This window comes from Panicum virgatum, chromosome 6N (genome assembly GCF_016808335.1).
Source record: "Panicum virgatum strain AP13 chromosome 6N, P.virgatum_v5, whole genome shotgun sequence".
Classification (NCBI taxonomy): domain Eukaryota; kingdom Viridiplantae; phylum Streptophyta; class Magnoliopsida; order Poales; family Poaceae; genus Panicum; species Panicum virgatum.
Window position 1 is genome coordinate 1,764,705 of NC_053150.1, and position 15,235 is coordinate 1,779,939.

The 15,235-nt window shown below is 47.6% G+C and overlaps 1 protein-coding gene across 1 annotated transcript; it reads right to left on the bottom strand.

Annotated features, from left to right (window-relative positions):
- Positions 1-2,694: 2,694 nt before the first annotated feature.
- LOC120677696 (probable serine/threonine-protein kinase At1g54610) lies at positions 2,695-8,332 on the bottom strand. Its single transcript, XM_039958863.1, has 8 exons — positions 7,264-8,332; positions 6,466-6,750; positions 6,048-6,365; positions 5,032-5,259; positions 4,499-4,599; positions 4,315-4,399; positions 3,497-3,955; positions 2,695-3,264 (listed from the first exon to the last, which is right to left on the bottom strand). The coding sequence occupies exons 1-8, from the start codon at positions 7,831-7,833 to the stop codon at positions 3,052-3,054; spliced, it is 2,259 nt and encodes a 752-aa protein (XP_039814797.1). The 5' UTR covers positions 7,834-8,332; the 3' UTR covers positions 2,695-3,051.
- Positions 8,333-15,235: the final 6,903 nt, after the last annotated feature.

Sequence of the window (15,235 nt, forward strand, 5' to 3'; positions counted from 1 at the left end):
AAAGCACTCGGTTAATCCGACGCGTTGAAGACCAGGTCCAAATATGACTCGTAGCATTCTGCACAGAGCTTGTTACGCGGCTTGGAAAATATCCTTTAGGGTCGGATGATCCGACGTGGTAACTTTGGAGCGTCGGAGTAATGGTCGGAGCAATGATCAGAGAAGGTGTTTGGAATTCAGGGTTTATCCTACTGCACTGGATGATCCGACGTATGGTCAAAAGAGGGTCGGACAAATGATCTCAGCAAATGGTTTAAAACTTAACGGCTATCGTGGAGATCGCAGTGGGGTCGGATGATCCGACAACCTGGTCAATGGACAGATCGGATTATCCGACGCCTACGCAGAAAAAGACATAACGGCTACTCAACGGTTAATCTGAGTTGGTGGCCTATATAAGCGCATCTCCCCAGCCATTTCGCAGTTGCTGGAGTTCAGAGATGTCCCAAACACATCCTCAACACCTCCAAGCCAACCAAAGTGCTTATTGATCACATCCTTAGATTTAGCACATGCTTTGTGAGTGTTAGTGCTAGATTAGCTCTTGAGTGAGTGAGCGAGCAAGGTTGTGTGCCTTGTGCCTTGGTTCTAGGAGAGAATCACATCTTGTACTCGGTGAGCTGGCCATCCTTGGAGTCTTGGTGACTCACCGGCAACGTCAACGACCCTCCGGCTTGGTGTGGAGCGGCGTCGACAAGCTTTGTGCAGGAGACGTGGTGACCTCCTTCCTTGGTGGAGAAGCTCCTTAGTGGAACCCGGGACCAAGGTGACCGTGGGTGTTCACGGAAGAGACTTGGTGGCCGAGAAGCAATACTCTTTGTGAGTGCTTCAACAACGTGGATGTAGGTGTGCATTTGTGGCTAACCGAATCACGGGATAAATCCTCGTGTCACAAGAGTTTGCTTTCTCTCATCCTTATTTAAGCTTCCGCATTTACTTATTGTAATCTTTGTGTGCCTTTACTTTCTAGAGTAGAATCTTGATAGGATTGGCTATAGGTTGCATAACTCTTTTGAGATGAGGGTTTTCACACTAGTTGAACACTAGTTGCACATCTAGATAGCATGTCTTAGTTTATTTTATGTGTAAATAGTTGGAGTTTGATGTTAAGATTTTTAGTTTGCCTAATTCACCCCATCCTCCTCTTAGTCTACGAGCACCCGATTCCTTTTAGTGACCAGATATAAGGATGGGTAGAATCCATATCAGACAGAACAGCATGCAGGCGCGCGCACACGCGCACCATGAACTTTCTCAATCATCCAAAACATGCAGCAGTTCAACAAATCCAAGCTCCGAACTCACACACATGCCGAATTTAAATTCATCAAAGAAATGAAAACGTGATTTACCTTGAGAGGCTAAAGGCGCGATGATGCTTGCACCGATCGGTGCAGTCTCCCGACGATCCAAACGAAGTCCGAACCTACATCTCTCTGTTTGGTTCAAGTGGCTGCCCAGGCTGCTAATGTGGTGTTATCCAACTGCTACACACTATTAAGCGCTAGTAATGCCAAGGATGCTTGATGGCTCACGCGCTGCAAACATACTAAGATAACACATGGATGGGTCTAAATTGCTGGTAGCATTAGTTTAACTTAGGACGTGAACATTTGGTACTTACTATGTGCAATCTTTGGTTCCTGTGTTTGTGCCTGCTATTTGGAAGCTGGTAATTCTACCTAGTTCAATAGAATAATCTTATAAAAAGAAAGAAGCTAGGTGGCGGATTTAGCTTGTTTGCTTAACTTCTATGAGGGGGAATTAATGAGTGTATACTCGATCTATACATCATCTTTTTTTATTTGTGTGTGCCTATGGTGAATATTTCTGAAGTGATGAAGATAAATGTAGGCGCTGAATCAGTGGCACAGTGGTGGTTGAGTAATGAGAAAAATGTAGTTTTAAATTGTGTAAGCATGCTTTATGGTGTATTTGGAAACATCGTAACCCTATGTGTTTTCAGGGACAACCGTGGATGAATAACCCTATGTGTTTTCAGGGACAACCATGGATGAGTAACCCTATGTGTTTTCAGGGACAACCATGGATGAAGACGAGGCTATGAATACTGGAAGGCACATCGAAGATGTTCTCAATGCATGGAAGCTGTTGCCTAGCCTGGCAAAGACAATATAGAATTGCAAAGATACAATCCTTTTCCTAGATATTCTGGAAGAATCTAGGGATCTTTCCCTAACTTTATATAGGGACATGCCGAGGGAACGGCTTCAGAACTACCTTTCCCAGCAAAGGATCTACCAGAAATAAAGAGGAACAACTAAATAGGTAAAATTTAGGGATGAATATACTGAATTCTTCCATGCCAAATTGATCCTGTATCGTAAACTTGTTCATCTATCCAAGGGATCAGCAGCTGTCGCTCTGGGTGCTTTATCTCAACTTCCCTCTTCTGTGAACTCTCCTACTTTTGGATTGTTCGTTCCTCACAAATTGGAGGATCAGTATCTTAGACATGCATGTCACGACAAGTGCATCAAGATGCCATGTCAACAAAAACAGGGCATACAGCTTTTGTTTCAGCAATCACTAACCAGTGGCTGAACATTTATTTTAAAAAAACAGTGGTTGAACCACTCAGACCCAATTTTCTATGCCTTTGGTCCTTGGAAGTCGAGAGGAACCCAAATAGGAGGAAATACATCACTCAAGCATCATAAATCAGAGTTCAGAGGATAGCAATGGCCTGTAATTTGATTTGTATTCCTCTTGTCATATGCCAAAACAGGTGTATGAATCAATTTTCAGGGAGTGTGCTCTTGAGATATACAATTGAAGACTATGGATAACCAACAAATCTTCAGAAAATATTTCAGACAGCCTATGCTAAACTCGGGCGGTAAATCTCTACATGAACAGGTTTTCTTTCGCAGCTTCCTCATGGGTACCAAACCACATCAGGAGTGAAGTTTCTGGCAAAACAAAAACCTCTCTGCTTGAGGGACAGAAAAATAAAAGGGATCCAACACCATTTTCAATGCTTTTGATGATTGCTCAAACTGGGATCCACACCAAACCCAACCAAACTATTCAGCGATCAGCCCTGATATTCCCAGTTGTATACAGCAGTGCCTCTGACTGGTCTCTCTCGCCGTTGTGCTTCCCCTTTCCCTTGTCAAGACGGGCTCTTCGTACCGCTTGTTGGATCTGTCGCTCATGCTCTCTAAGGATCTCATCCATGTTCACTCCAGGAGGCATCAATGGCCCAGAATAGTGGATTCTGTTCTTCTTTGTACCATTAACCTGCAGAAGGAGAAAAATTCTCATCATATGCCAGCGGGAATACAACTCCATGTGCAACCATTTCCAATTTCATTCTAAAGATTAACGCAGAAGCATTTATATTGATCACAAAGTATCAACAGAATATGGGAATGGAGGAAGAAAACTGTTTACTAATATATGTGATGACCAAAGACTATTTTGTCATTTAAACAAAACATGTATTTAACAACCATGGAAGTTTAAAACTCACCACTGTGGGCTCTTTATTTGCCACCACATCATCCTTCCTATGGGAAGAAGACGGTCTTTCTTGGAATTGATGAGTCCATTCAGGCCTGTCAGAAGGGTCAGCAGCAGTGAGCTGACTGTATCTTGAGCTGGACCGATGCTCTCTCAAATATTGTCTCCTGGCACTTTCCCCAAGGTTAGACATCTTAGGAGCATTGCCACGCTGCCCAGGTGCAGTAGATTGGTTGGACATATCAGCAGCAACAATTTGAGAGGTGTGAAATCTTTGGGCCTTTGGATCCACTCCGCTTGATCTGCCCAGAGTGGAGGATGAACGGCCAGCATGCATCAAAGGAACACGCTGAGGGTAACCATTGTCTGCAGCTCCTGCTGGTGGATCAATTGGAAAACCAGAAACAGCATCCTCCTTTGGAGTGAACTTGTAACTGCTACTTTTGGGATTCACCTGAACTCGGCGTTGCTGCAGATCATGGAACAAAAAATAGTCAGTAACAAGAAACAGAAGAATACAACAGCATTAGATGTTATATATGGTACATTTCGCTCTGGAATTGAATTTGTAGAACCTATAACTTCCAAAAGAACACTGAAATGGTTAAATGCTACTGACTGTAATGGACCAAGTGTTCGGTAAAATTCATTGAACTCTTAACATGTGGTACAGTACTTGATGGTTCAATAATTTCCCAGCAATATTTCGAAACCTCAATACTAATATCATTTTGCCACCAGCAAAAAGAACAAGAATATAGTTCTTGTGCGATGGTTATCAACTTTCATTCAAAAGACCTCGATAGTTCAAGAGTGAATTCCCAGTACCTGCAATCCACTGTTGCCATCAGGTGCAGGAAGTTGCTTCCTCCGTCCAGCTTCAGCTTCCTGTCCTTTAGCAGCGGCTCTTTGCCTGTAAACGAAACCATGATATTGGATTAAATAAGAAATGTAAAAACAGAAGATCAGTAGTGCAGATTATTAGCATGTCATAGTTGCTGAGAGGGATCACCTCCTAGCTTCTTCATCTCGAAGCTTAGCATCATATTCCTTGCTTGGAGGATATTTGGGTAGACTTGATGGATCGCAGGCATAAGGCTTTGTTGTGAAGAACTACAAAAGGAAAAGAACATATTGACAGCAATGTCACTAAACTCGTCTTTCTGGATTGGAAAACCTGATCCATGCCAATGATGTTTGGATGTAAACACATAAATCTAAGAGCAGTTTCAGCATCGCATATGCATGCCAACATGTTTAAGAGTAAAATTCATTCCTGGCAAGGAAAACAAGAAAAGGAACACCTAGGGCCAAGGCTGCAACTTAGAGAAACATAAGAAAGAAAAATCACAGATAAAGGTGAAACAAACTTTAAAAATGTCAAAGTTCACACATGCCAAACAATGCAAAAGTATGATATACATCATAGTTTGGTAATTTAGTGCAGGCAATATTCTAGACATGCAGATTGAGAAATCGACAAGCCAATATAGTGCACATGTGAGCTAGACATGCAGATCAACAAATGTAAGGGGCAATACTTACTTCACTGTCAAGGGCCGATGCAGCAGTACCCCTATTACCAGGTTCTACAGCAAGTAGACGGTCCAGTAGAGCTAAAGCTGTAGTAGGGAAGTCCTTATATACATCATTCACACATCGGCGATATGGATGCTGAGGCTTGAATATGGTAGCTCGGGACAACTTCAGATTAGCCCAAAACTCCTCCGACGGTGAACCACAAAGCTTAAATATCTTGTGCAACTGTTCCACCTGAATGAGTTTCACACTGATGTTTAAAAATCTAAAACTACAAAGATGTAGAACAAATAAACCGACCATTTATCATGAATATTAAAATTTACAGATAATATTATTCACTTTAAGCTGCTATTGGTCCATCTGAAATTAAAATAGGCCTATTACCACTCAAACTGTATGTATGTCAGTAATATAAGAACATGCTGTGGGATATAAAATTAAAACATGATGATAAGGGTGGTAAAGGGTCTTGAAATATGACTTAGATAATTCAAGGACCAAGCCCTAAAAGGGCCGGGCTCTAATCCTATACAATTTTGAGCTAAAAATGTATAAGGGCCAAGTAGGATTGTGAAGAGACCACTTGGGCCCTGGCCCATTACCAGCCCTACATGACGATATCTTAATGCATAAACTACAGCATCTTGAGCTAAACACCATATCATTTTCCTTGACATGTTTAAATTCTCAACTAAAAATACCCTTCACCGTGCCAAGTACTCAAGGAACTAACACGTGTTCATCTTCTTCGTTAATCTTTTACCCAAATTCGTTTTTAACAAAGACTCCCTCCGGTCGATGCTAAATGACGTTCCAACTGGCCAGATTACCTTGCTTCAGGTTCAAATATCTGGCCGAATCATGTATTTCCAACCAGAGGTAGTAATGTGATAAAACAAATGACTGATTCACAGAAATATTATAGAGTTATTAGGATTATTGCGGGTAGAAAATATAGCATTATTCTTAGAATGCAACCATCTGCGAGTTCGATCACAACAAGAAAAGCCAAACAGTACCTCAGTTCGTCCTGGCATGATAGGCTTGCCTGACAGCAACTCAGCAAGAATGCAACCGGCACTCCAGAGATCAACAGCAGCGCCATAGTTAGTGGCACCCAACAAAAGCTCAGGAGGCCGGTACCACAATGTTACCACACGACTTGTCAAATGTTGCTTTTGGTTGGGATTAAAGAACGTAGCTAGACCAAAATCTGCTATTTTAAGAATGCCATTATTGTCAAGTAGGAGATTTGCACCCTTTATATCCCGGTGCAAAACACCACGGTTATGACAATGGTCAAGTCCAGAAAGTAGTTGTCGCATGTAACACTTGACCTGAAATGACCATTTTTCGAAGTGAGAACAACTTAAACCTCAATAAGATGGAAAAAGTTTCAAAATGGAAAGCCAATGGACACATCTAGAGGGTAAACACCTGAGGTTCTGTAAATTTTAAGCCAGGTGTAGCTGCAAGTCCTGCAAGGTCGTGCTCCATGTATTCAAATACAAGATACAAGCTGCTTGACATGCGCGACGCCACCAAACCTTCAAGCTTCACAACATTTGGATGATCAAGCCTTCTTAAGATGTGAATTTCCCTTGCCATAAATCGGACACTCTCAGGGTCCATATTGGCAAACCGAACTTTCTTCAGAGCCACAATTTTTCCATTCTCAAGATCACGTGCCTTGTAAACGCTGCTGTATGTACCTTGACCTATCTGAAATATTTAAAGATGGCATGAGAAAAGTGAAGTCACTTAGGATCAGTGGTTCGATAATAGTGTCAACTGTAAGAAGGAACTTCTTCTGTAACATTGCATTCTATTACAAAAAGTAGAAAACGGTTACATTATATGTTCTAAAGAAGTTGTCATCTAGCAGGACAGCACAAGATGGCGGATGTCTTGTTTGTCTAGATACGAAATAAATTCCATTTTGCCATACAAATGGTGTTGGCGGTGAGTAGTGTGTTCCTAGTGTTGCAATATTTTTTTCCTTGTTTACTATTCCAAGCCCTCAAGAATAACATTCCAAAAATCTTGTGCGCCCTAGAAATATGTCTAGTTCAACCCCTATCAAAACATACTATGAGCAATCAGCCACCTAAAACAGTGATGCCCAATAAGCAATAATACATAATGATGATCCAGAAGATAGCTAATGAAGGTCCTGGAAAAGGAAACAAGAATAATAAATTTGTCGCAAAAGTAACAGTCATCATAATGACAAACCTTGTCCAACTTCTCGAAAGATTCCGATCTCCGAGGCTGCCACCCGCGAACCGCCTCTGCCGCCACCTCCGTTAGCCATCTCGGCCACCCTGCTGCCACATGCTCCCCCTGGACTCTATTGGGCACACCCCTGATCCTTGGTTTTGCCTCCCCCTCAGTCCTAGGACCTGCACTCCTGGGCTCTTGCTCTGCCGCGCCATTAACTTGGACATCCGCTGGAGTCCGCTCCCAATTGCCAGCTGCAGCAGCAACTGCCCTCTCCGCATCAACGACACCTATCGCCAAAGTGGCGGCCTCCTCCGGCAATGCCGCCACAGCCTCAACCACCGGTGCTGGAGCCTTCCGGATCAGCCTCGCAGTGCTGGCGTCGTTCCCAGTGCGGCGGCTGGCGCTAGAGGACGTGGCTGCCACAACCGTCCTTTCCTCATCCTCCTCTTCCAGGTCCTCATGCCTCTTGCTGGAACTGTAACTAACCAGGCGCTTCAGCGAGTTGCTCGAGGGCCGCCGGCGCGGCTTGCCGTCCCCATGCTCGTCCCCGCCATGGAATTGCTTGGAACTGACACAGCCCATAGGACGACCGGGCGATCCCGGAGAGGGACCTCACTCCACGAAGCCCAGACGAAGATTTCAAGAAACCTTCTCCCAATATGCCTCCCGCATCTGGCCGCGCGTCAACAAGATTCAGGGGCCCTCATTGCTGGCCGAATTGGAGCAAGAGACCTGCCCCCTCCGCAGATCCGAACCCGAATCCCACAGCACCAACTCGCCTCAGTCCAGCAACTGCCGAATCGGAGACACGCAACGCGGGAGCGGCAGCGGCGCCACGAACTGCAACTGGAGAAAAGGAAAAACGGGATCTTTTTCTCCAGTGCTCCACCGGAAGCAGCGGCTGGGATGGGGGCGAACCGGGGTGGGGAACCTGGGGGTGGGATCAAAATCGAACCTTATCGCCGGAAATCGCGAGGCGCCGGCTCTCGGAGATCTCCTCTTCGCTCTTGCAGTCAGTGATGGCCTTTTGCTTTGGTCCTTCTCTGTTTGGTTTTTGGCAAGCACTTGGTCGTTTTCCCTTTTGTTCGTTTTTTTTCGCTTATTACTACCCTCTTATTTAGTCAGAAATTACGTTGGTTGGTGAAAAAAAAGGAGAGAGAAACAGAAGTTGAGAGAGAGAGAGAGCGCGCGCGCAATAGATAAAACTCTAGTCAGCAGCATCAACGATTTTGAATTCAATTGTAAGGTTTGGAACTTTGAATCGATTTGAAAAAAAAATGATCATTTGTAGGACTGGAAAATGCATACATCATTCAATTGCTTAGCTGTGTCAACTTGGATAGCTTATGAGTTTGTCAAATGCTTAGGCTAGCTCCAACGGTGCCCCCCAATCCCTCCCCCACCCCATATCGGGGGAGCTAGGGGGAAATCCGATCCAACGGTTCCCCCTATAGCTCCCCCTATATACGGGGGGAGTTGAAACTCCCCCCACATATAGGGTGAGTTCCAACTCCCCCTATATATCTAATCACACCGTTTATTCGCGATATTAATCCCGTTTGAGCCCTGTAACATGATGATAATGTGTATTATAACAGTACAAATACTGTATGATTTTTTTAAATTCAAAAATGTTAAATAAATAGTTAGTTAATGAGTGATAGTATATAGGGGGAATAGATATGGGGGAAATGGTTGGAGAGGAGTTATAGGGGAGGAATCTTTTAGAGTGAGGTAGTAAAATATAGTAAATAGTACGTTTTGGGGGAGTTGGATGGGGGGAATGGTTGGAGATAGCCTTAGCACCTAAGACTTTTTTTTCGAGGTGACTTTTCTTGGAGAGAATAAGGTCAAAGGTCTACTACTCCTCTGCAAAAGGGGTACGCGTATTGAACTATGGTCTATGGATAGCATTGGACAAGGAATGGTGGTAGGAAATTGGAGGAAAAGAGTTGAAAGGCATGAGCAAGAAAAACAGAAGCTGGTCTCATGCAAATACAAAAGAAATTAAAAAATCAATGCATACTTGATTCTTAATCATCTCTCATTGATGATGATTAAGTTCAAATTGATCTTTTAATTGCTCCATATTTTTATTTAGCCCTTTTTTTAGTGACTACACATGCACAACAAGGAGACAATGAGATGGACCGGACATGATCAATAATCTCAGGCACACGTTTTCCCATGAGAAAATATGCAAAGAACGAATAATAATGCATGTGGCCACACACGCACTGTCCTCATTTTGCTCTCCTGAGGTGCTGTCGTTTAGGTTGATAGATACCGATAGCAACATCCTCTCTCAAGGTGTCGGCCTCTAGTAGATTTCCACTGAAAAAGAGGTTGAAAAGGTCGTGCGACCACTGGTAAAAAAAAAAGAGGATAGTCAAAAGGGTCTCCATGCACCATGAAGATGTATACACGCATTATTCGTGGAATCCAAATAAATTTGGCTGCAGTAAGTCAGGTGCCGTGGAGAAAGAAGTATGAACCTTTTTTTATTATTGTACTAGATGAAAGAATAATTTTTCGGCGTTTATTTATCACATAGATCCCCGATTTAAAAAAAATGTAAAATAGCTGTGCACATCTTTTTAGTTTAGAGACCGGATGTTAATTACATCCTTATTTTTTTAAAAAAAATCTAACAGGTTTCATGACTTGGTCACGTCCTATCTTCGGAACTAATTATACCTTGCAAGCAAGCATCAGCTATTTCAGATAATACATGCATGCACCGACTGAAGAAAGAGATATTTTCCCGCTTTTTGTTTTTTTTTTTGCAATGAATTTATGTGTCTTTGCTTGTGCTTGGAAACAACTCCTTGTGATTGCCTGAAAGGAACCACCACACAGGCACAGCCCCATGAGAATGGATTAAAAATGGATTAAGAAAAGCTACGGTAGGATGCCTAATTTCCTCACCAGCAATGCAACAAGATCCAGTAACGTGGGAAGCAGACACGGCCAGGTCAGTTAACGGGTTGCTTTCGGAAGGAGAGTTGGTGCCAGTTACACTGCAGCCATCGTGTTTGGGAGACTCATTCCAAGCAAGCAGAGCTTGATGACAAGGAAGCAACGCCAGGAGAGCCGCTCCAGGCCTGCAACTTCACCAATGTGCTTGAAATATATTACACTTCATGAAAAAATGGGGAAAGAATATTGCACAACGGTGGGCGATTTCATTTGTTTATCCATATAGATTATTGCTAAAAAAAATTAGTAAATATGACCGGTGTCCCTATTTCAAAATTTTGCCACCGTACATATTGCAACAAAATTTTCAGCACCCCAAAACTTAGCAAACCCACATTTTACAGTTATATCTTATTTAAACTGCTATTCGTGTAAAAACCCCTATGGAGTTTTTTATTTTGAAAAAAAAACAAGTCCTATGGAGTTACTCTTGTTTTCCGGCATTGCGCTATCACCGATGTTTCTCTAGGCTGGTAACATGTAACAAGATAGGGTACAAAGTGGGTGGGGCAAACGATGATACAAAGAGGAGTGTTGCACCAACTATTACCATAGCCACTCACAATATGGGGGAGGATGAGGGTAGGAAGAAAAGGACAAGGAAGAGGGAGGGGACAGGGTGGCAGTTTTTTTTGAAAAAAAGAAAAATAAATGGGTAAAGAGTAAAGTCTTGAGTTTTTTTTACGCTTATGTACACAATTCCTAAAATCTCTAGCATTTTGCGTGACTCAAAACTTAACATTCTAGAGCCCGTTCGGATGGCTGGGAGCAGCCGGCTGGGCTGATCAGCCGCCGTTCGGGCTCGTCTTTTGGCCGCCGTTCGGGCTCGTCTTTTGGCCCATGTAACGTCTCGGATTTTTTTTCGGAATGTTAAATAGTAAAAAATATGAATTTCAAAAAAATTTGTGTTAGTGCGTAATAATTCACTTAAGTAGGAATTCTTCCTCTCTAAAATTCCTAGTAAATTAAAATTTCGAAGTTATGATTAAGAATATTAATTGCTAGTGTGAAAATATTTGGAGTTATTGGGATTTTATTGCATCTAACATGTTTATTCGAATTCGAATTGAATTTATTTTCTCGTATGAGAAATTGTGCTGAAATTAAATTGTGGTGTGCCCCTCAATTTAATTTCAAATGCTAACACTTGAGTGTGGTTTAATTTGAATCAAGCCATTCAAATTAATTCCAAGACCTAACTCACTATGGAAGCAACCCAGCCCTTTCGGCCATAGACCTTCAGAACCGCACCGGCCCGTTTTCTCCTTGGCCCGCCAGGCGCCTCGCCCTCACGCACCGAGCCGGCCCAACCCGCCAGCTTTCTCGCCGGCCCGATCCCGCGCGCCCCGGTCCGTTCACGCTCATGCGGCCCAGTTCGCCCGCGCAGACGCGCTGATCAGCCGCGACACCCCTCCTTTCCCTGCCGTCCCGGGCCCACCTATCGGGAGGAAACTGTTCCCCTTTCTCCTCTCTCGTGGACGCAGCCGCCCCTGCTCTGCTTTTTCCTTTACGACCGTCCGCGCCCCTCTCCGCCTCTCACGCCGGCGCCGCTTGTGCCGCTCGCGTCAGCCTGCTCTGCCCCGCGCTGCTCCCTTGACCGTCCTTGCGGTGCCCTTCCCGGCTCCACGCCAAGGCAGGGACACCACCTGCCCGCACCATGCCCCGCGGATGCCGCCGCGTGTCCACGCCGCAGCGCGCGCCCCATTTGAGCCTTCGGCGTCCGGGCCGCGCCGAGCACCCAAAACCCTAGTAGCCGCCTATAAAACCTGGTGGCCGCCGTCCTCAAACCCTCAACCCCCCCTATCCGCCGCCGAGAAGAAGAAGAAGAGGAGGAGGGGAGGCCGAAGAGCCACCACCGGGGGAACACCGACGCCGACGTCGACTCCGAGCCTGCGCCGGTCCGACTACACCGCCGTAGCACCAAGGAGCAGAAGCCGCCAAGGTGGAGGACGCCGCCACCAGACTTCTTCAAGCCAGCGCCCGATCGTCTACCCCGCCGTTGCAGTTCTCCCTGCACGGCTTCGCCTCGTCCCTGCGCCACCTCACCACGGCCCCGCCTTTGTCTTCTTCAACCCTGCTGGTAGACCACCGTCACCCCGCTGCTTCCCACCTCCTCCTTGATGCCGCCGTAGCCAAGCTCGTCGATGCCGCCGGCCGTGCCGCAGCCCTGGCATCCCAGGTGCCCGCTCACGCTCGCGACATGCCCACACGCTGCACTGGCCGAAAAGCCGCACCTTGGGCCCTCATAGCACCTGGAACGCCCGCACACACACCGCCACGACCGCGCAGTCGCGTATCCTCGCCGGCTGAGCTTTTGCTCGTGCCCGCCGTTGCCGCGGCCTCGCCATGGCCTTGCCATGCGCGGGTCAGCGTGCGCACCCACACCCGTCAAGTGGGCCACACCTTTCCTTGGCCATGTCGCCGCCATTGTCGCGCCGTGGTCATGCCACGCCACGCGGGGCGATGCGGCCGCCGTGGCGTCTCGTTCGCGACGAGCACTGGCCATGCCCACGCTGGCGCGCCACGTGTTCCCGAGCCGCTCGTGCTCATTTTGGCCGCCCACACACCGCACCACCGCACGCGCGACGTCGCACGCCGCGGCTACATCGAGAGCCCGCACACACGCGTGCACCTTTGGACCCAAGGGTCTCGCCTTTGCACACCTGGCCCAGCTGCCTCTCACCACCACCGGCACGTCGTGCTCGTGCTCGTGCTCATGCCGTCGCGTCCACGCCATGACCGTGCCTGACGCACCTCACGCGTCGCCCCGTGGCCCTGGTGTCCTGCCCTCACCGCTGCGTTGTGCCCTCGACTGTGCCGAACGTCACACGCGCGTGAACCAAGCGCTAGCCATGCCTTTTGGCCTCGCTGCCGTTGAACCCCGCGGAACCCTGGGGAACACCAAGCTTCGTCGTCGACCCGCCTTGACCCGCTTTGGCCCTGCACCACCGCCGCGAGCCGAGAACGCCCGGACTCCGCGTGCACGACCCTCCTCACCACTGGCAACCCACCACCGCGTTGGCCAAAGGCCACGCCCGCGGTCACACCACCGCCATGCCGCCGCCGTGCGTTGGCCATGTCATGGCAGGGTCACCACGTGACCAAGCCATGACGCCGACCGAGCTTGCTTCACCTCGCCTTGGCTCTGCGTCGCCGCCGCAGCGCGCGCGCACTAGGGCCAAGACCTTGCCCTGAGCCACCACCTGGCATCCGTCCACCAGGGAGTCCTCGCCACTTCACCAGGGAGGAGGTGCGGGGAGAGAAATAGAGGAGAGGGGAAGACTGACACGCGCGGCCCGCCTGCCCTCCAGCACACTGACGCCCAAATCCAGAGAGAGAGTAAAGGAGAAAGAGGGAGAAGGGAGCCGGGCCGTTTTTGGCCCAGGAAGCTGAAGCCCGAGCCGACCTCCCTTCAGCCCAAGCCGGCCTGCAAGCCGCTGTCCGAGCCAGCCCGCCATCCCAAGCCAAGCCAGTTTGAGCCGCCAAGCCGGCCCGACTCTGCTTTGGGCCCAGTAACCCAGCCACCCTCTCTTTTTCTTTTTCCTTTGTTTTGTTATTAAACCTGACGCGCGGGTCCCAGCTGTCAGCCTCTGCCGTGAGACTGACCAGTGGGCCCCACTAACACGTGTACCCCACTGACCCGTTGACCAGTCAACGGTCAACATTGACCCGGTCAACGCTGACGACAGCAGGGCCCACTGCTGACGTCAGCAGGACTGACCACCTGGTGACGTCATGATGACGTCGTGTTGACATCATCATGCCACGTGGCGCGCTCGGGTGCTGCCATGTGTCACCCCTGTGTTTTTTTCCTTTTTCAGTAATCATTTATTAATTTTAGAAAATACTTTAACCTTAGAAAATTCATAGTAAATTAACCGGATCTCCGAAAAATATGAAACTAGTTTCATAATTCTTCTAAAATCATGATCTGCACATTAGACTAGGTTTTGTTGTGTTTTGGATCTTATTTTGAGCCTGTTTTGTGTGTTCTTGCACTTTGGTCCCTATGTTTATGCGTAATTACGACTAGGTCCCTACGAGAAAGAGTTGACCGACGACCCGGACGACCAGAGGATCCAGAAGGACGTACCCGGGGACTAGAAGCCTTTGGAGGACCAGGAAGACTACAAAGACCTATCAGGTTCACGCCCATTCGTGATTTGAGTACCTATTAGACATTGCTTGCTAGATACGCTACCCTACTACATTGTGTGAGACATGATGAGCTTGCATGGCCACTTTATTTATCGTATTCCTTGCTTTCCTATATTTACCCTGAATTACTGAATGATTTGGCTACTATGAGTGGGATACTTGCATGGGAATTCATGATATGATAGTCCTGGCTTGCATGGAGTTTGCCACCACATATAAGAGTTGGTGACTAGGGTTTTAGCAGGGGCGAGCAGAACCTTTCCCCGATCGGATTGGGAGCTGGGGATGTGTGTGTTCGGCACAATCAAAGTTTTGAAAATCGACGATTAGGACGCGCCTAGTCACGCCTAGTCGCTAGTCTACGGCCTGGCGACTGGACTAGGGGGGGTAGGCGGGCCTCAAGTTGATCGGAGCACCTAGGCGGAGCGGAGGCGAGCTAGGCGAGCCGTCGAGGTCTAGCGCGCGCGAAAATAAGGCGCCGCACGGGAGATTTGGCACCACGGGCCAGAGCGCACGTGCACACGCGGGAAAAAGCTGCGCGCTGGAGAAGGACAGGGGGAAAGGGGGAGAGAAATAAGCCGTGCCTGCTTGTACTCGCCTCGACAGGGCAACGCGGCTCGCACGCCTCCCCGTCGGTGACGCGGCCCGCGCACCTCCCCGCCGGCGACGCCGCTCGCGCGCCTCCCCGCCGGTGACACGGTAGCTGCGCCTCCCCGCTGGTGACGTGGCTGCTGCTCCTCCCCGTCGTCCCCGATGCCGTTCTCCTCCCTCAGCCGAAGCCCCAAGGTCAGTATGTCCTCCCCTGCTTCTCTCATCTCCTCTGTTTCCTTTCTGAAATCTCCTCTGT